General features: G+C 41.6%; 3 protein-coding genes across 8 annotated transcripts in view; all 3 read right to left on the bottom strand.

Annotated features, from left to right (window-relative positions):
- Nucleotides 1–200: 200 nt before the first annotated feature.
- On the bottom strand, nucleotides 201–2,891 carry yeats4 (YEATS domain containing 4). 2 transcript variants are annotated; one of them, XM_072453431.1, is made up of 7 exons: nucleotides 2,728–2,891; nucleotides 2,521–2,640; nucleotides 2,152–2,218; nucleotides 1,954–2,048; nucleotides 1,032–1,121; nucleotides 855–942; nucleotides 202–404 (listed from the first exon to the last, which is right to left on the bottom strand). In XM_072453431.1, exons 1-7 carry the CDS (start codon nucleotides 2,776–2,778, stop codon nucleotides 235–237), a joined length of 681 nt encoding a protein of 226 aa, XP_072309532.1. In that variant the 5' UTR covers nucleotides 2,779–2,891; the 3' UTR covers nucleotides 202–234. The 2 variants fall into 2 exon arrangements, with proteins under 2 accessions (XP_072309534.1, XP_072309532.1); XM_072453433.1 differs by lacking the exon at nucleotides 1,032–1,121 and having other exon boundaries at nucleotides 201–404.
- A 787-nt stretch (nucleotides 2,892–3,678) lies between these two features.
- Nucleotides 3,679–14,656, bottom strand: cpsf6 (cleavage and polyadenylation specific factor 6). Of its 4 annotated transcripts, none has more exons than XM_072455341.1 (10): nucleotides 14,571–14,656; nucleotides 13,080–13,286; nucleotides 12,901–13,004; nucleotides 12,532–12,677; nucleotides 12,263–12,430; nucleotides 9,311–9,800; nucleotides 9,129–9,244; nucleotides 8,902–9,052; nucleotides 8,625–8,818; nucleotides 3,679–5,030 (listed from the first exon to the last, which is right to left on the bottom strand). In XM_072455341.1, the coding sequence occupies exons 1-9, from the start codon at nucleotides 14,628–14,630 to the stop codon at nucleotides 8,632–8,634; spliced, it is 1,629 nt and encodes a 542-aa protein (XP_072311442.1). In that variant the 5' UTR covers nucleotides 14,631–14,656; the 3' UTR covers nucleotides 3,679–5,030; nucleotides 8,625–8,631. The 4 variants fall into 4 exon arrangements, with proteins under 4 accessions (XP_072311442.1, XP_072311443.1, XP_072311444.1 ...); XM_072455342.1 differs by having other exon boundaries at nucleotides 8,625–8,815; XM_072455343.1 differs by having other exon boundaries at nucleotides 13,080–13,283.
- A 1,532-nt stretch (nucleotides 14,657–16,188) lies between these two features.
- cacna2d4a (calcium channel, voltage-dependent, alpha 2/delta subunit 4a) overlaps nucleotides 16,189–21,481 on the bottom strand; it is a 162,433-nt gene continuing 157,140 nt past the window's right edge. For both annotated transcript variants that reach the window (XM_072455204.1, XM_072455205.1), the window contains 2 exons: nucleotides 16,929–17,006; nucleotides 16,189–16,719 (listed from right to left, as the gene is read on the bottom strand). In XM_072455204.1, coding sequence (XP_072311305.1) covers nucleotides 16,627–16,719; nucleotides 16,929–17,006 — 171 coding nt within the window. In that variant the 3' untranslated portion in view covers nucleotides 16,189–16,626. The remainder of the gene's footprint in view (nucleotides 16,720–16,928; nucleotides 17,007–21,481) is intronic.

Genomic DNA, 21,481 nt, shown 5'->3' with positions numbered 1-21,481 from the left:
TGTTTCCAAATTCAGAAAGCAATTTATACAAAATATTACAAATTACATACAATTATGAACTAGTTACATACAAAAGGAAAATAACTATGAATATTAAACAAAGCACTAGAATTAAGTAATGTGGATAGGACTTATCTCCAAATGACCTTTAACTGGGTAGATTATTTAATATTAAGAGAACATTCGTGGCTAAATCAAGTCCAGGCCTGATGTCATTTCATTTCATTTTATTTTTCAGTGCTCCTTCTGCTCCCCATCTTCCTCTAGTTTTCGGATTTCTGATTTGAGGTGGTTGATGTTTTCTCGACTGGCCTTTAGTTTGTCCTTCAGCTCAACAATCTCCTGGCTCGTTCTCTTCTTTGCAGCTTCTACTTTTTCTTTTGTCTTCTGCTCTTGTTCACCAACTAAAGGAAATAAAACATAAATAAGTGTTCTGATTCTAGAAGCTCATTTTGGACTAATTTTGGTTACAGCCTTGTTTAAAGGGTAGGTTACCAAAGACATTGTCATATTTATTAAATGTTCTTTTGGCTTCACTCTTAGTTTATGGATGGATGACCATCTCTGATAATTACCTGGTAATTCAAATGTATGACAAATAGTTATATCTGTTTGCATTATGATGGTTTAAGCATGTATTTTATGAGTTGTTTAGCACATGAGCCCTGACCAGGGGGTACTTGGAATGATTTCAAATTTGAATAAAAGGGTAAATTGAAGATTGTAATAATTTACCACACAATAAAGCTGAACAGAAAATGGCGCTATAGATTAACTGGAGACTCTTATGTATACCAATTTAAACAGCACAAATTGAAGAAAAAAAAATAGAAATATGCCGTTTTCAGACATACATTCTGTTTCATGTTTGTACGCCCCCAAAGTGAGCTGCCTTGATGTAGTTAAAAGCTGCTGCATCATAGCTGTAGGATCCTGGAAAATCTGCAGAAAGAGAACATTGGTTGCTCGTATCGTATTTGTCCATTTAAACATTTTGTTAAACGCTGTAACAAAAATAAAAATAAAACTACCATTTCATCATAAAACTCTGAAACTACAGTCTTCTTGGGCATTGCACTGGAGTCAGACTGGAACAGCTTCAGGAGATGGTACAGTGTAACCTACAGGAGAAATGCCCACATGTCAGTACTCTTTACTTCTGCACAGAGCTGGAGAAAACAGCCTTAATCCACACAAATAGATTTCACCCAAAACATGTTGCAGAAAGACTGAAGATTGACTGAGTTCTGGTCCTTAAAAACAAATCTGAAAGCATGAGACTGTCTAAAAAGTGTGATTTGTTTTTCATAACCTGTGTCATCATGTTATTTCAATGTATGTTTGTTGTAACGTTGCAGACACTTGGACAGGACTCCCTTGAAAAAGAGGTTTTTGATGTCAATGGTGTTCTCCTGGTTAAAAAAAAGGTTAAACGTGTGCATGTAGAGTTAGGGTAACATTTATCCAAAGTTTTTTTTTTAAGTAAACGAAAGTGCGGTGGAACAATCCGAACTGTTGGGTTACGAGTAAATAAATACAATTATCATTTTATACAGAATATTTTTAAATGGCCGCTATATTTAGTATTTAGTATATTAAAATCTACATTGGTTTAACATTAGGCTAACTGCTACTGCTATCCCCATTACTCAGCAAAGCCTTCAAATGGTATATTATGTGACCATGGGTCAAAAACAAAGTCTCAAAACAATATAGGAGAGAGAGAGAGATTAGGAGAGAGGCTAAGGTAAATCTATTCAATGAATAATCCTTGGATGAACTTTGTTGGAAATGCCACAGGTCACACAAGCTTTATGGGACCGTCCTTTGGCATTTGCGGTTTTGGACTTTATGCAGGGCTTTTGTATTATGAGAACATATTATTATTAATTATATTTAAAATAGGATGTGTGATGACACAGTCTGGTCTCTGTAAAATCTCAGGACTCTTACAGGTCTCTCATTGGGGTCAATAAAGAAGATCTTGATGATAATTTCAAACTCTCCCCAGCCGGTCTCTGTGATCTCATAGGGAGGATTAGTCACAACTGAAAGTAAAAAAAAAAAAAAAAAAAAAAAAAAGTTAAAACATTACTTGCAAAAGCCAATTGAAAAAGATAAAGGTTCAACAACAGGTACAAATGGGAGGACCTCTCAAAGGGTTGCCATAGCTTTCGTGTAGTTTAAACTGGATCTTCTTTACATAGGCAGACATATCCTGAAAATGCAGACAAGACAGGATATACAACAAAATTACAATAGCCAAAAATTACCAGGCTAAGGAATTAAAAAAAAGGAAAAACATTTCAATAATTTCACAGGAGACTAAGGGTTCATTTGGTTGTTTTTTTCCTCAAACGTTCAACATTTTATTCAAAATAAGGATAAAAAACCCACTCAACAATTTATAGCTGTGGAATTGGTCAAATTTGAATCGAGATTCTATCATTTTTAATCAGCCTTTTTAATTGAGAAATCGACAGTAAAATGTTTTAGTTGGATGCAGAATTCAGACGTTACCTCGTTCCTGTAAGGCTTCACGTAAACAGACCACTGATGAGTGTGGCCATCCTCCTCTCTTTTCTTTCCAAAATAACGGGCTACATTTCCAAACACAATCGGCTTGACAATCGTGATCCCCTGCCAAAACAATTCAACACTAAATATTGCAATGTTTGTACTCCCAAATCTCTTACCAACATGACAAATGGATAAATGCTCAATTACCTTAACCCTCCCTCCGGAATCTGGACCAAATTCACTCATCTTTTTAAACATATTACATGAAAATGTTATAAACGGCAAGCATTAGATTGTTACAGCTCCACTGTAAGCTTTTAGAGCCGTAAATCCTTCCATTTAGAAGCTAAAATAGAACTTCTACAACACCGGTTTCATTTCAAACCACCAGCCAAAACAAGGACCGGATGTGCAGCTCCGTACGTCGTCCGGACAGTGCGCAAAGCGAAACAATGGTTCCGGCATATATTTACCAATCTCAAGAGGTCTATGTCTGTGTGAACCCTGCGAAGCGTTGGCCACTGTCCAGGGTGTACCCCGCCTAAAGCCCGAAGTCACTGGGATAGGCTCCAGTCACCCGCGACCACGAAAGGGAACAAGCGTTAGAAATGGATGGATGGAAGATAGAATTGGTAAGCCAACTTCTAAACCATTTATATAGTTTTGGCTTTCATAAGTGAGTGATGGCACTTTGCTAACTAAATGAAAACATATTTTATAAAATTAAAAACATGAGTTAGGTTTGTGATACAGCCCTGTGTAATTCTATCAAAATTTAGTTAAGAGTCACATGTATTGTTCTCCAACACTGCAAACGCAACCATACATATGGTTTGTAATGAATAGGTTTTTCTTCCAACAATTTTGAAAATCTTTCAAATTTTCATTTCAACAGCAATTTGGTATTTGTTTCCACTTTGAGGACATAAAACACTAGTTATATTTTCCTAGAATATATGAAATGGTTATTTGCAAAGACATAAGATTTTTTTTTCAGTTTAAGATATATACAGTGTTAAATTTGTTCATTATTGTAAGAAATGGACTTCAATTTAATTTTATATTTGTTTTAAGTGGCATTGCATGTTTTCTAGTCAGCTTTCACTGAAAAACAAGTAAACACATTGAGAACCATAAAATGAATAATCATGGGCCATAGAAATGTAGATTTCAGTTTTATTAGATCGTAAGAGCAGACTGGCAATTATGTGCAAAAACAATCTCTCAAAGTAATTTCAGAAAAAGATATTTATAGAAAATATTTTACAAGTTGGATTTGTATCATGGAGCCACAGGCTTGTGATGGGCTGCTTCAGTCTGTCCCAAAGCCTAATGGAGCTGTAAACACTTACCTGAACAGCTGCAGAAGGAACCATTAAGTCAATAGAAAACACATATACAATTGTGTTACCCCGTGGCCATAAACAAGCTTCCCTTAAAAAAAAAAAAAAAATTCTGCCCCACATTTACAAAGTAGGAACATGTTTTTTTTTTTTTTTGGTGCCATCGACAGCAGAACCACACATGAAACATTTTTGTATAAAACGTCATCTGAGGCAATATGAACGGGTTTACAAAACTCTTCAAAATGATCTACAATTTAGAAAAGGGACAACGTCTGGCACTCATACAGCAAGTGAGGAGTTCAATTTCAAATGAAGGCATTTAACACCGAACTCACACAAAAAGAACACTTCTCTATTCGGGTTGTACACAGAAAATCAGTTACTGGACCAAATTAATATATGGCACTTTAAAATGCAGAACTGTACAATCAGTGCACACACAACTGACGTTTTAAAAACCTCTGCCACAGGAAATACTAAAGCAAAAATAACGTTTAGTGGGAACGTTTTGTGTGATAGCTACTTTCATGATTTACAAGGAATAAAATTGGCCATGCTTTCACATATTACCATCAAGTTCTTGCTTGTATGAAAACATCCTTAAGGACAAGTCCACATTCAATAGAAATAAAGAACAGTGTGGAGGAAGTCACCAAATGCACAGTGTACCTCAGTAAACATTTTATTACAACACCATGAGATTTATTCAAAGCAGAGACACTTACAAACATTCTAACCATAGAAAGAATAAATGAGAACGGGGGAGGGGTGGAAGAACATCAAATATGTACCTATTAAAACTAATGTCTAAACTGAATGTACACAGTACAAGCCAAAATAAAATAAAGCATGAGAATATATTTTCTGCATTGTCCATTGGAGGGAGCTGCGGCCTGTTTCTAGTTTTATGCGAAGAACACCACACTTTAATCACTTTCATTGTGAAATAAAACGTCATAAAAACAAAAGAACAGTTTGGAAAGTTTTCTTTCATCTTTAGTAAACCATGAATATAGTGTGTTTAATAAGAGGCTTACAGAGTCAGGCCTCCGCAGTGGTCGGGCAGAAGAGCAGAGAGGAGCAGAGAGGAGCGATGAGGAGCGACGAGGTGTTCCATCACGCAGCCGCTTCGTCCTGATCCTTCCTCATCCTGATCCTCGTGAGCTGAAACGTGTCAGAATGAAGGGTGGAGTTTGGTTGGAGGCTGCCCAAAAACATTTCCCCTACACAACAGTCATGTCTACACTAGTCCACAGTGCACGCCAGGGCTGGGCTCAACCCACCGTCACTTGGGATACGAATTTTGTTCATTTTGTTCCTGTTGAAGACGGGTTGACCCAACCTTCGCAGACACAAGGATCATGCACAGTAACAGATTGTCAATTTTATACAATGCATTCCCTTTATGACGCCTATGGTGAATCACTCCCAGATTGAGATTCATTCATTCATTTTCTACCGCTTGTTCCCTTTCGGGGTCGCGGGTGACTGGAGCCTATCCCAGTGACTTTGGGCCTTAGGCGGGGTACACCCTGGACAGTGGCCAACTCGTCGCAGGGCCAAACAGACGCACACACAGATAACCATTCACTCTCACATTCATTCACTAGGGCCAATTTAGAGTTGCCAATTTTACCTAACACATGCATGTCTTTGGACGGTGGGAGGAAGCCGGAGAACCCGGAGAGAACCCACGGTAACACGGGGAGGACATGCAGACTCCACCCAGAGAGATCGTGTGATGTTGGTCTGGTCCGGGAATTGAACCCATGATCTCCTTCTTGGGAGGCAAGAGCGCTGACCGCCTTTGCCACCGTGCACCACAGATAGTTTTTTTTTTTTTTTTTAAATTAAATTCACCCTCCCACAAACATCTGGTGCTATGCAACATTATACAAACAAGTCTATTTGGCTTGAAAACCTTGTTCACACCGATTTAATTATTCGTGGCCTGCACTGGCATGTACAAGCCATTAAGAATTTAAAATATTCATATAAATAAATATCAAGCGGATTTTAATAATACAGTAAAATCCATACATTTAATATTAGCAGTGTAACAACTCATGTTGCAACCTAAAACATAAAAAGACAGATAAAAACTACTTCATTTGAGACAGAAACAAAAAAGGACAAAAGACATCACAAAACTACAAAGAGGAAGAAAGTTCTATTTAAAGTTTAGGACAGTTAAGCTGCCAGAATCACTGAAAACTCTGCTCAGTGAATATTAAGTGTCAAGATATTTCATTAAAAAGCAATGTCTACTTAACATTCACTAAGAGATACATTGCAGGACAATGGTATTGCACATGTGGCAAATTGAAATATGTACTTCAGTCATGAACAAGATTTGACTTTAAATGTAATTAGGTACCGGTATATCTATGAAAAATATAGGATCATTCGTTTCCATGGACTAATTTTGGTGCATGCAAACTTGTATACGAACATTAGTTGCAAAAACATTAATGAAGTTTTACACATACTTACAAATATTGTAATCCACACGAATAACCAAACCAGGGTCAAACAGGTGCACAAGAACTCAGAATATTGTGGAAAAGAGGTATTATTTTAGGATTTCCAACAGTTGATCAAATAGTGATGCAACGCTGGAGATTAGCGAGGTTTATTTCCATTATTAGAACAATTACACTACAATATTTGATGTCAACAAAATTGTAATCAAATTCTTTTCCTCAATATTTTCATTGACTGATCCATTATGAACTCTTTTGCCCAACAAATACAAGTGATCAATGACAGTTTAATGTAGAATTCACACATCACAGTTACTGCTTACCTTGATGAGGTTGGCTTTTATCTATTCAGGGGTGTACAACCTATGGCCAGGGGGCCAAAACTGGTCATTTAGCCAATAAAAACAGCCCAAGACATATTACACAACAACTTAAAAAACAAACTGATATCAACCCAAATCCCCAATATGTAACATTTAGTGTGAGATCAAATGAAGACTGGAGTTTTGGGACAGACTTAACTTGAAAATATGTCCACCAGTGTGTGACCCCCTGACAAGCGTTTGGACACCCCTGATCAATGCACTTTATAATTTAGGCATAAACTGTAAAGTTTGTATTTGAACATCTTTTTTACATCAAAGTTCTGGTTGATCCTGGTTTGACAGAGCAAATTCAATCTCATCTAGAACAACAACTACCCACAACAATCTTAAATCTCTTAATTTACTTTTAATGTATGCAAAAACAAGCTTTGAAAAAGACTATATATTATTCAGACTACCTGTTTCCACATGCAAGTCTCAAAGTTCAGATGGGTTATGCGCTGTGCTTTAAAAAGGACAAAGTATACGCATTTGTAACCAATGACTGTATATTTCAGTTCAAATTGCTTAGACTGGTTAGCTCAGAATAAGGACTACATAGCGGTGTACATACACCGCTTCCAAACAAACGTCAGTAGCTTTGGCACCATAATCTAGCAGCTTTGGACTATTAATACATACATGTTTGCAAAGATTTCAGTCTTGGCACATTTAAGGGGTTTTACGGTGAAAAGTAGTAATTTACCAACATCCTAAACAATGAACCCAACGATCAGATAAATATGCAGGCACTATAAAATGGGACTTTTGGTCAATACTCAGGTTCAATAACCACAGACAAGCCATAGAACAAATCATTACATTTTCCAATTCATGTCTCAGACTCAATATTGTAATTAGCTGGTTTATTTTTTTTTAAAGATTGACATAGGACTCCCAGTTTGATAAAAAACATCTTTGGCAAAACTCACAATGACCACAGCATGGGACATTTTATGGACAACATTCACCAGTAACAAAGGCAGTTCGGATACTGCATTTTTTACCCTGCTCTGATCTTATAACATTCAAATCACAAATGCCATTTAATCTTTTATCGACATGCACCACTTGTCAAATGTCTTGACAAATGTGTCATATAGACATGTTCAAAACCATACATTAACAATTTAAAAGTGCTCCTTTATCTTTTCAGCGGCAATATACACAACATTCACAAGGTAAAATGTCAGTTACTTTTACTTGCTTTACCATACTTCGTTATAAATTGTAAAGCCAAATCAAAAATGGTATACACGTGCAATTGCATTGTACATTTAAACTGGTCAAGTCAAATATTTTAGCAAACAAATTGAATAGTCCATAATCTCAAACATACAAGTCAAATAACACAAGTCAATACACTGTGTCACAATATGATCTGACTGATTAAAATCAGTGGCAATCACACATTTCATATGATATGTAGTGTTTATCACCCAATAATGAAAAATACCACATTTATTCTTTCAATAATTTTATACTGTCTTGTATTTATCAACCTATATTCAGATCAAACAAACAAGTTACATTTAAAGTTATGTTTCTCAACTAGAATTCCCAGCCTCTTACATTTAATGTACTTTTCATTATTCATTTCAATAAAAATATACAATACAAATGAACAGTTTGAGTAATACAAATCTTATAGAGCAGGTGATTGACCTGTATGTGTTTTATAATCGCCATGGACCATAAATTGCACTTGGCATGAATAGCAAATATGTGATTTAGAAATATCATTTGAGTGAAACAACAGTACATAAATGAATGCCATAGTTAGACTTACCTCATACTCGTCTTTCGCTTACCTCATCAGGTCTTCTTGTACCTTATATACCAGTCTGCTCTGAACATTGATGGCCTTTAAACACAAAGGAGTAAAGAGCACACACACAGCAGGTACTGACCTGTGCGCTAGCGGTGCCTGTACTCCCTCTCCCTCTCTCGGTCTCTGTCACGGTCCCTCTCGCGGTGCCTGTCCCGTTCTCGACTGCGTTCCCTGTAGTAGTCCTCGTGACGGTCGCGCTCTCGGCTGCGGGACTTGTGACGCCTGCTCTTCTCCCTCGACCGGCTGTGATCGCGTTCTCTAGACCGCTCTCTTCTGGCGGCACAGGAAGCCCAGTCAAACTACAGTGTGTGGGAATGCTGGGTGTAAAGAGGAAGTCTGAGTGAGCGAGCGTTTACCTGGCCGAGCCGTAGCTCTTGGACTCGATGCCGTGCAGACAGTCCTGCAGGGAACTGATGAGCACCTTACAGCGGTCGTCTGCAGAGACCTTGGACTGCTTGATCAGACTGATGGCTGTGACCAGAGTCTCGATGGCACTGCCGTAGTCCGCTGCATTCAGAAAACAGCAGCATTAGTGCTGAAGCCTTTTGAGGGATTAGGTGAGCTTTAACAAAGCAGTGTTTACCTGCGCTGGCGTCAGACACGGCTCTGGAGATGGCGCTGGAGGAGATGGCTCTATTTCGGTTCATAATTTCTTCAAACTCTGCCTCACTCAGTGGGGCCCGAGAGGAGTCCATGTCCCTAAAACAAGAGAAAAGAAAGATCAGCTTCCGCTGTGGCGTACTCCTACACAAGCCTGTGCCTTACCGTCCTCCGTGTCCAAAGTCCCTCTCATAGGGCGGCGGGCGCCCGTACGGGTCATTGGGTCCTGGGGGGCCTCTGTCGTTGGGGGGCATACTGTTGCCTGGAGGGGGGAAGAAGGCTGGGTTGACATGTGGGGCGGGCGGTGGTCCTCCTGGTGGGGGGCCTGGCATGTGAGGAGGGGGGCCTAATGCCAAGGGAGGACCGATGGGACCAGGAGGGCGCGGGGGGAACGGGCCCGGAGGTGGGGGTCCCTGCTGAGGGGGAGGAGGCCCGGGCGGAGGGCCGTACCCTGGAGGAGGAGGACCCGGAGGCAATGGCCCCAGAGGAGGCTGCCCAAACTGACCAGGGAACAGTACAGGGGGAGGAAGCCTGTCTCCACGCCCCAGCGGCCCACCCAGGGGTGGAGGGAGACCTTGGCCTGGAGGGGGGGGTCCAGGGGGGCCCGGATGTAACGGAGGTCCAGGAGGGGGCCGCGGAGGACCCTGCATACCGCCTGAAAGTTAAAAAAAACATTTACATGGGAAAATAACTGGTATACTCTGTATTGATCTTTCACATGTCATAAGCATTAGCTGGTGGCACGACAACACTTTAAAAGAAGTGTTAGCGGTTAAAAACTAAATCAGAATGTATATGATTACTATTCACACACTCGCTTATGAAAGTCTAAATAGAACCGATCTACCCCTTCAGCTGTGACACATTGGTTTAGTCCATCGCGTGGCGACTTGAGGCGGTGTACGTTTTTTTCGTGCCGAGGCAGAACTTCTGTAAACATGTTTCGCTTGAACAGACACCCGCATTTAGCCAAGTCCAGTACAGCCTAGCTACTCCGCATCATTCAGGACTTCAGTTTTACTCAATACACCTTATTGTGTATAATATTTATACCTTTAAAAAACATACTTTTGAATACCTTTAGTTTGACATCTAAAGTTTATGAAAATTATGTTTAAAACAAACAAAATTGAATCAATCCCTGGTGTTTAACCCGCCCACCTGTTGAGGCAATCTACTGTCTGCAAAGGGAATTACAGTTTAATTACCAGTCAAATTCAGGCCAATAAACTGCTATTTTTTGCATACTTTTTGAATCCTGCAGCCTATAACGATGCGGCTAATTAACGAATTAACGACGACTAGGGGTGGTCTCATCATGGCAAACACATGAAAAAATCCATAGGATGCAGCTTTTAAGTTAAATGCAGTCGATATGGCAGACAAAGAAGGAAATGGAGCTGCTGCACCTAAGCTTGGTATCAATGACTCGATGGTGAGACGTTGACGCCGGACAGAACATGGCCATTCAGAACAACTGACTCAACACAAAATTTGACAAAAGCCTTCAAAAAGGAAATAAAAGCAGATGATCCGAACTTGAACAGTCTTGAAGACTGGGTGAACACACAGAGAGCAAACGGCCAAGGTGTTTCGCCCAGTGCAGATCCGACTGAAAGCCAAAACAATCGCTGCCGAAAAGAGGATTGAAGATTTCAGCGGTGGACAATCGTGTCTCAGATTTATGAGACAAAAAGGTTTGTCCATCAGGCCACGGACAACTCGGTCAGCAAATCCCTACCAACTTAGCTAAAACACTTACAAACTTCCACAAATTCACAAATTAAATTTAATTTTCAATAAAAATAATCCTCGAGTCATTGACGTAATTTATGTAAACTGCGTTCAATCTGTTTTTAATATCTTCATTTAGAGCCTGAAAAGCTTATTTTTTCTTGTCTATTTTACATTGTTTTGCTTTAACATATTATTGTGTTTGAATACAGCATTTATGGGTGAATTGTCACAGATTAATGTAATTAGGATTCCACTCAGTACTATGTCTTAATTTCTATGTTATCACAATAGCACATTGACCTGTGATCCTGGTTAGTTTGTGTATTAAAAAGGAAACAAGCCTAGACTACGGTATTTTTCGGATTTTATGCCGCTACTTTCCCCCCATTCTTTGAACCCTGCGGTCATTATAACGGTGCGTCTAATTTATAGATTTTTACTGGCAAACGGCCACCAGGGAACAATCTAGCATGAATACGCTGTAGAAGAACGCGTTGGTGGAAGCACTGTCTATATAGGGATACATCGTGTTTTCTATCATTTAAGCTTCAAAACGATGTGTTTCATTATAAATCAGACTCGTATTCACAGAGGCATTAGCCTGATGAGGAAGTGAATACAGACGCGGCAGAATACAAAGACATTCTGAGTGCGGACATGCAATATAGGGGTCTGCAGTTAGAACCTGGCACATTGAAATTAATCTTTCTTGGCCAGACCTGACTCACGGGTCAAAAGACAATTTGTGCATCACTACCGTGGACCATACTTCTGTGTAAATATCTCATGTTACAACGTAACACTCACTCGATAAGTACGAGCACAGGAGCAGATCAACTAGATGTGAAGACACACACAGGTAAATCACCTCACACAGAGTAATTGCGGACAAAGGGGATAGTAGGGACAGCTGTGAAGTGTCCAGGCTTCAAAATGATGTGTCTTTTATACAATCCAACTCCTATTCACTTAGAAATTAGTCCAATTAGCTGCTCAGAGCCACGAGACCCCCAGTTCAAAAGACGCATCACTACCGCATTTATTTATGTGTTAATATCATGTTAGAATGGGGGCACCTGTGATTTTGCGGCCCGTATATGGACAAGTTCTACTTTCTTCGTAAATATTGTGTGCGCGGCTTTTATTCAGAAGCGATATATACCCCGAAAAGAACGGTATTTGAGTTTACAAAGTCTGCTGTTAAGTAAATGTTAAAATATCCACATACAAACTGCCTCTGGTGGGGTATATATCCAGATAATGAATGTTTGTTTTTTTCAAAATTTTGACAGTAGTAGTTGTGTTAATTTTATACTGATGTCAACACATTTACCCAAGAGTTAGATCAATGCAAAGTTTGCAATTGCATTCATTTTGTACCTGGGAAATGTGGTGGTGGTCCTCCAGGGCCCGGAGGGCCGGGAAAGCGGTCCCCGGGGCCAGGGGGGCCAGGGTACCTGCCCCTCCCGCCTCTTCCCATGGGGAATCCTCCACGATTGCCGCCAGGTGGGCCGGCCTTACCTTCTCCAGACATTTGTCCCGAAGTACCTGAGCCAGGATTTCATAGAAAACATTTTAAATATAGCCTATATGAACACAAAGATGACAACCTGTGGTGCCGCTCAAGTGCAACACATTTTTCTTCTTACTTTTACGAGACTGCATCTCAAACTGGCTGAGGGACTGTTTGTTACACGGTGTAACGATCGGATTCTGTCCGTGAAGCTCACGTTTTGAGAGCATGTCCATCAACTTCCTGGACGACCCCTCAGACCCCACACAAACCAGTGCAAACCTAAAAAAATATAATTATATGAAGAGTATTAGAAAGGGGTGTAAAAATTCATTAAAACTGTATCTGCAATTTTAAAACATCTGTCTTTTTGCATCGTGATCGATCGTGTATCGAAGCATGTGTACAATGCGTAGCATGACATTTAAGAATCACACCCCTAGTATATGAAATAAGTAAAATAAATTGAATTAAGAACCTTAAAACAAAATAGTGTGATGCTTACCCTTTAGACTGGCCATTTGCTCGGTTTTCAAAAAACTTGATTTCCAAAACATCTGTTATGCCAATTGACCGTATAGCTTCAGTAAGATCTTCATCTGTGGTCCACTGCACAACACAACAACAAAGTTTACATTGTTTTATTTCCATTTCTTTACTATAAGAATAATAGTTGCACTATACCCATGTCAGGTTTCCAATGTACAGGGCTATTCTTTTTCCCGAGTAGTTGTACACTACGTTAGCTGGGGCACTTTTCCCTCCCTCAGTGCCCCCTGGTGCAGAGTCCAGGTAATCACGATCTTCTGGAGCGTCTCCATTATTGGCCGATGGGGAAATGACATCATCATACAGGTCAATCTGTTCATGAACTGGATATTCAGCCTCCTGCTGAACACGGGAAGACAGGGGTTAAAATTAAGAAATATTTATGAAACCAAGCATCAGCAAAATAGCTGAAATTAGGCTGAAGAGTTATTTTTGACTGAATAATACAAGACTGTTACAGCGATAAACACTGAGCTTGAAGTGAATATTGTCATTGATATCAGCATTTCCCACATATTTGTATTGAAACTACAGGGGCACAGGCACTTTTAATTTAATGAGGGTTAAATGTGTCATGCATTGCCTCTGCCAATGTAAAAAAATACTGATTACAATTTAATAAAGTTATACATTAATACAAGCAAAAAGTATACACTTTTCCATACCAATTATTGCTCAGCTGGTTTTAGACTATGGGGGCCACTAGAGAGTCTCCTCTATTATTGGGAATCATAGGTTATTGTGTACAAGATCAAATGCACATATTTCAAGATCTTGTTTTAACTATGGCACGCGATTATAACGGCATTTCCTTTATCTTTAAGCCAGAAGCTTAATTTCTCCCATATACACGTTTGTATATACGTTGAAACACCTTCGTTATCAAACTATTTCACCAAGTTTTAAACGTGTTCTTTGGATTGAAAACAACAGTGTTCTGCACAGTAACAATAATTGGCACATAATTGGTAGCTGATTAGCCTCCGTCGTGATTTTAAAACTCAAAAAGTGTACGGTAAAAATTGAACTTCCGGAAATATGCCAGGACTGGGCGGGACTGTTGAGCAGGAGGAGGAAAACGGGATGCGTATGAATGAAAGTGAACACAGAACGGAAGCGCAATAAACAATACAAACGATACAAAGATCAGTGCATACACCCACAGCACGTCCACAAACAATATTCTGCTTGGTAAACGGTGTAGAACTGCACAAAGGCACATGAATACACAAGAACCTGGAGCAAATCGAAATGAAAACAAAGGCACGAGCACCAAGCTAACAGCGCAGCTAACAATAGTGTATGGCGCAGGTCTGGCGGGCCACAAGAGGCCGTGGCAAGGCGTGAAGCAGGCGCTTTGTGTCGCTCGGGACAACAACGCTAAGCAAACGCGTTAAATGCAAGTGTTTATAGTCCACATGTTCCCGTAATGACCTTCAATTTGAGCAGATAAAAATGTATAAAGCTAATGGTGTTGATGCTTGCAGCGTGGTGGCGCGGGCCTGTGCGCAGACAACGCCAGAACAGCGCAATTTCTCGGTATAATATACATAAAACACATACAAAACTGCGCACGTGGACTGAAAACGTACCACGCAAGGCTCGTTCAATGGAGATTGCGTTTACCTGATTAAATTCCTCCTCTACATCGGCGTAGATGTCGATGTGATCCACACCATCCGCCATTTTCCTCCACTGTCTTTCTCTGGCCGCTGCGCATGCGTGCAGAGTGGAGAAGCAAACAATGACACAGGAGCACCCCCAGCGGCTCACATATAAACTGCAATAGCCGAGACGGCACTGGAGGTCAAAGCACTGGAAGAACAACTTTTAGGACTACGACAAAGTCTGGGGAATAAAGTCTGGCGGTAATGCGACACTCGGCTGTCGACTGCCATAAAACAATAACAACAGCAACAACAGTCTAAGGAATAAAGTCTGGCGGTAATGCAACACTCGGATGCCAACCGCCATAAAACAACAACAACAACAACAACAACAACAACAACAACTTGGTCAGCCTTGGATAATGGACCCAAATAACCTTCTCCTAAAAATAAACACCATCAAAATTATAATATCAATAATCATATTCATAAATCATTGCAATTTAAAGTGTCAACCATTATCTTAATTGAATTTTGACCTCTTATGGAAAAAGCCAAGATTGAAACAAGGCCTTGTTGAGATGTGATAATTCACACAGTTACCAAGTTTTGTGATTAAATAATGAGGTTGTATCCAGGGTCTCAACCAACCCACCAGCAGGTAATGACTTACATTTGACAACTAAACTGGCTTTGTTATCATTATTTCTTATTTTATATATGTTGTTTTATCATTGTTCATTGTTTTATGTTGCACCGCATCACCAAAGCAAGTTCCTATGTTTGTGCAATGGCAATAAACCTTTTCTGATTCTGATTTTAATTAAGGTACAGAGGAGACGGTAGACCAGTGAGCCTTCTGGGTATGTGGAAATTTGACCATGCAGGCTACTACTTTTTACAATCTTAACAATATTGATTGACGGACCCAAGGCTGAAGGCTGGTTAATTGTTAATAGTTTCCATTTCACAATTCAAAAGTAAGTTCCATCGAACATAGGGAAGAGAATGAGAGAAACAACTTTTTATGGTAAAATATGTCCAATAAAATGTGTCCATTTATTATATATTTTGTGTGACCCTCAGGAAGTCAGAAACATAGAAATCCTGATTCTGATTGAAGCCATGCAATTACCAGTGATATCAAACAAGAAATTATAATAGGCTATGCAATAACAACTTTGTAATTAAATTATTTTTATTAAATACAAACCAATGATTTTAAATAAGAGACATCAAACGACAATACCAGATTGGAGTGCAGAATAGTGAAAAAGACCCTAATCACAAAAATAATAATAATAATAATAATACAATGGTTTAACATAACACATACACTTTAGAGGTGAGCAATATAATGATTGTTTTGAACTTTATGCAAGATTTTAATATCTGGTATTGTATTGTTGGCGGGTAATTTTTAAGTAGTTTCTCAAAACATTTAAATATGTTTTAACACAATTCTGTTAGATTACCACATAAATAGTAACTGCTTTTATTGTTATCAGGATAAAAATAAATAATTAATCACATAAATCAAGGGATATTAATGTTTGGCAATATTTCCCACTCTCGATACACTTTGTTTTAAATTGGACAATATAAAGCACAAAATGAACACAGGGGGAAAATAGTTTTTTTTTTAAAAACTGTAATATGATTTGACACCAGGTTGTCTCCATTCACATAAACTAAAAAGTGCATTTACTGAAATATAGGTCCATAGTAATATTTTATATGCAAGCATTACATATGAACATTTGCATTTGCAGGGGTGGGAAGTCCAATGGATTAGGAAAAATACACATTTCCGTCCACATTTAAATTTCCTTTTGCTTTTAAAATGTTCTGTCATTTCTATAATACCATTGTTCACACATGATGTCCACTCTCAGTAATTCAGCATTTTGGCAATTTTGTAGTTGAGAAAAATTCCAGTGCACCTGAGCGTTACAAAGAAAGTCGATGAAGAGAAGTGCAATTTTGTGGTTTCCATTTTGAACTGCATGCGGGATTCTTTAAAAGGTTCTTCCGAGCATTTGTCAAAGTCTGCGGAAATGTTAAATAATCCATTATCAGGAGGCGAGGGTCCATGTGACGAGACAAAACAAAAAGAGCAAAGCAGACGGCGACACAGCTGAGGCCCCTCCGCAGTCGTTAGCATTCTCCTGTAAGAAAAAAATAAAGTTTATACATATATAGTGATGGTAATGACAATACTAAAGTCTGGTCAGGATTTATTTTTTTAAAGAAAAGTAAAGTCTTTCTAAGATATTGCAATGGGATTGTAAACGGCAGATTTACACTAAATGCGGGCAGCTTCAGCACGTATTTGGAGCTCATTTTCTGAGTTTTAAACTACTAAACTGAAACTAACCTGAGGGTGATAGGCATGGCATGACTCTGGGCGCCTTCGAATCTTCTGGGACCTCATTCGATCACATTTAGAAGAAGAGTTATGTGCAGCGTCATTAAGAAGGAACAACAAAGTCAACGGGCTTAACTATAAACAGCTATATGTAAGATATATGCGCTGATTTAACTACGGTACATAGTGCACCTTTAAATTTTGTTCATTAAGAAGGAGTGTGATATAAAATTATTATACATCTTCTCATTTCCCTTGATCATCCATCTCCACGCCCCCATCCATCTCCCTTGCACTGCTGAACTGCCGCTCCCTCTCCAACAAATCACCTGTTATATCTGAACTGCTACTGGACAATAACATTGATCTGCTTCTCCTCTGTGAAACATGGCAACAGCCCCTGGACTTCTATGCTCTCAACCAAGCCACTCCCTCCAACTACACTTACACTGCCAAACCCCGCCTCTCCGGGCGTGGGGGAGGTCTTGCTGTTATTCATAAAAAATCTACATCCATCACTGAACTGAACCTCAACCTTCCATCCATCTCATCATTTGAATACCTCGCCTTCTCCCTCCCCAACTCTATCACCGCTATCCTGATCTATCGTCCCCCAAAGCCCCACCCCTCTATTCTCACTGAATTGTCTGAACTCCTCACCATCGCATCCTCTCTCTCTGCCCGCCTCTTACTCACTGGTGACTTCAACATCCACATTGACTGCCCCAACGTCCCACTGACGTCCGACTTCCTCTCTCTCCTGGACTGCTTCCATCTCACCCAATACATTGACTTCCCCACCCATACCAAAGGCCACACTCTGGGCTTAGTCTGTTCCTCTCTCCTACCCATATTTAAGCCCCACCCCCTCCCCTTCCCTCTCTCTGATCATCTCTGCATCCTTTTCTCCGCCCCCTTACCCTCGCCCCACGACCCCAAAAAACGCACCATTACCTACAGCAATATCAAGTCAGTCAACCCCCTCACGCTCTCCCAGCTCATATCCTCTGCTTTCCCCCCTGACTCCCCCCCCTCTTCCCCCGACGACTATGCTTCCATGCTCAACACCACCCTCTCCGACTCCCTTGACTCCCTAGCCCCCTGGAAAACCTCCTCCGTCTCATACATCAACCCCGCCCCCTGGTACACCCCTGAACTCCGCACCATGAAGCAGACTGGCCGCCAACTCAAATGACTCCTCAAAAGAACCCGCGTCACCGTCCACGCCGAAGCCATCAAATTACACATCTCCTCCTACCGTGACGCTCTCCAAGCCGCCAAATCTGCCCACCTCTCCACCCTCATCAACAGCTCCCACTGGAGCCCTCGCACCCTGTTCTCCACCGTCAACAAGCTGCTCCAGCCACCGGACATCATTCCACCCTCCTCCCCTGACCTCTGCAACTCTTTCCTCCTTGCCTTCAATGACAAAATTTCCAAAATCAACAGCTCCCTGACTGCCGTCTCCATTAACTCCATCACCCCCCCCACCCCTGCCCCCCCTCTCCCTGACCACCCACCCTTCCCTCCCCTCACCACCTTCTCCTCTGTTAACTCCTCTCATATCATAGACATCATCACCGCTTCCAAAACCACCACCTGCTCTCTCGACCCCCTCCCAACGACCCTAACCAAGGCTTGCCTCCCTGCTCTCATCCCCCATCTCACCACCCTCTTCAACCAGTCTCTATCCCTCGGCCATGTTCCTTCCATCTACAAACTGGCCTCCATCACCCCCATCCTCAAAAAACCCACCCTAGACCCTGCCAACCTCTCCAACTACCGCCCCATCTCCAACCTGCCGTTCCTCTCAAAAACGCTGGAACGCATCGTCGCCGCCCAACTTCACACCCACCTCCAGTCAAACAACCTCTATGAACCCCTCCAATCTGGCCTCCGCCCACTTCACAGCACTGAAACAGCCCTGGTCAAAGTACTCAACGATCTCCTCACCTCTGCAGACTCCGGGGCCCTCAACATCCTGTTACTACTAGACCTCAGCGCAGCCTTTGACACTATAAACCATTCCATCCTCCTACAAAGGCTGCGCCAACTGGGTGTTGAGGGCTCTACACTTGACTGGCTCACATCCTACCTCACCAACAGGCAAGAGTTCATTTCCCTCTCCGGTCACTCATCCACCCTCTCCCCAGTAACGTAGGGGGTTCCCCAGGGCTCAGTCCTCGGCCCCCTCCTCTTCATCTGCTACCTCTTCCCCCTTGGTCACATCCTCCGCCAACTCAACCTGGACTTTCACTGCTACGCTGACGACACCCAGATATACCTCACCACCAAATCCACCCAAAACCCTCCCCTCAGCCACATCGAAACCTGCATCTCTACAATAAAATCATGGCTCACTCTCAACTTCCTCAAACTGAACAGTGACAAAACAGAGTTCCTCCTCATTGGCACCAAATCCACTCTCAATAAAACTGGTCCCTTTTCACTCAGCATCGACACCTCGACCATCACCCCCTCTACCCTGGTACGCAATCTCGGTGTCATCATGGACCCCACCCTCTCCTTCACTCCCCATGTCAGCCACATCGTCAAGACCTCATACTTCCACCTCCGCCGCATCGCCAAAATCCGACACTGCCTCACCCTCCCCGCTGCTGAATCCCTCATCCATGCCTTCATCTCCTCCCGCCTCGACTACTGCAACTCCCTCCTCACTGGCATCTCCTCCCATTCCCTCCACAGACTCCAAATGGTCCAAAACTCCGCTGCCCGCCTCCTCACCCACACCCGGTCCCGTGATCACATCACTCCCGTTCTCCGCTCTCTCCATTGGCTCCCCATCAAGCAGTGCATAAACTTTAAAATACTCCTCCTCACCTTCAAAGCTCTTCACCACCTTGCCCCCCCCTACCTGTCTGACCTCCTCATCCCCCACCGCCCCTCCTGAGCCCTCCGCTCCTCCTCCTCTCTCACCCTGACTGCACCAACATCCCGACTCAAAACTTTTGGCGACAGAGCATTCTCCCGAACAGCACCCCGACTCTGGAACTCCCTCCCCCAACCTGTCCGCCACTCTCCCTCACTCACAACATTCAAATCCCGCCTAAAAACATACCTCTTCACCCAAGCCTATGACCTCCCCTACCCCTAGCCTCCTCTACCCCATTGCCTACTCTTCTACCCCCTAGTAGAAAAATCTTCAGTTGTAGTCATCTGGACTCAGTTTGAAAAAATAGACGTTTCGACTCTCATCCAAGAGTCATTGTCAATAACAGAATTTAGGTCGAGAACTCCGATATTAATACTGTTCTGTGGTAAGACCCGCCCATTGGGAGGAGCCTTCCTGAAGTAGAAAGAGTTGTTTGTTTCAACAGAAACTCCCCCTTGTATCTACCGAGCTAGCCTATTCAGAATCTTAATGGGCTATTAGAATCCTCTTTGTCTTTGTGAGACCCTGGCTCAACCACCCTGAGTACCTGATTAGCATCTGAATGTCCTTTACCTTTCCAGGGGTTCAGAATCCCATTATAAATAACAGGAAGATGAAACCTAAGCCCTCCATTTCTGTTTAAAGAAGGTCTTTCTTTTTTAACAAAAATAGCTTCCTTGACTCCTCTTTCAAACCATCTTTTCTCCCTGCTTAAAACCTTCACCTCACCGTCTTCAAACGAGTGATTAGAGGCTTCAAGATGGAGATGCACGGCGCTCTGAGGTCCTGAACTAGTATTTCTTCTGTGCTGATAAAGCCTCTTGTGTAGAGGCTGTTTCGTCTCACCTATGTAACGTTCTTTACAACTTTCTTCACTGCATTGGATCGAATAAACTACATTGCTCTGTTTTTGAGTCGGCAACTTGTCCTTTGGGTGAACCAGTTTTTGTCTTAAAGTGTTTCCTGGTTTAAAATAAACAGGGACTTCGTGTTGTCTAAAAATTCTCTGCAGTTTTTCCGACAGGCCAGACACATAAGGGATAGAAACACCCTTCCTTCTCTGTTCAGTTTCCCTTTTGTCCTGCTTCTTGGTTCTCTTCACTCTGTTGAGAGCCCAAGCGGGGTAACCACAGGCTGAGAGGGCATTTCGGACATGTTTTTCCTCTTTCTTCTTGCCCTCTGAGCTGGTGGGCACACCTTGAGCTCTGTGTTGTAAGGTTCTGATCACACCCAGCTTGTGCTGTAGTGGGTGGTTGGAACCAAAGAGCAGATACTGGTCCGTATGTGTAGGTTTCCTATATACTTCTATTTGGAGTTTCCCGTCCTCTCCTCTGATCGTGGAACAATCAAGAAAGGCCAAGCGATTCACCTTAGCGTCTTCTCTTGTAAACCTAATATGTGGGTCCACCGCATTGATGTGATCAGAGAAGGTTTCCAGCTCTTGTTTCTTGATTGTTACAAAAGTATCATCGACATAGCGGAGCCACAGTTTTGGAGCTATGCCTGAGAATGAGGACAGTGCCTTCTTCTCAAAGTGCTCCATGTACAGGTTGGCCACTATGGGAGAGACGGGCGAGCCCATGGCACAGCCATGAATCTGTCTGTAAAATTGTCCCCGGAATTGAAAGTAAGTGGTGTTCAGACAGATGTCCAACAGTTTACATATGTG

Source organism: Eucyclogobius newberryi, unplaced genomic scaffold (assembly GCF_026437365.1).
Source record: "Eucyclogobius newberryi isolate DKJ021-1_F unplaced genomic scaffold, fEucNew1.0.hap1 SCAF_2, whole genome shotgun sequence".
NCBI classification, from domain to species: Eukaryota; Metazoa; Chordata; class Actinopteri; order Gobiiformes; family Gobiidae; genus Eucyclogobius; species Eucyclogobius newberryi.
This window is presented reverse-complemented; position numbering and strand designations above follow the sequence as displayed.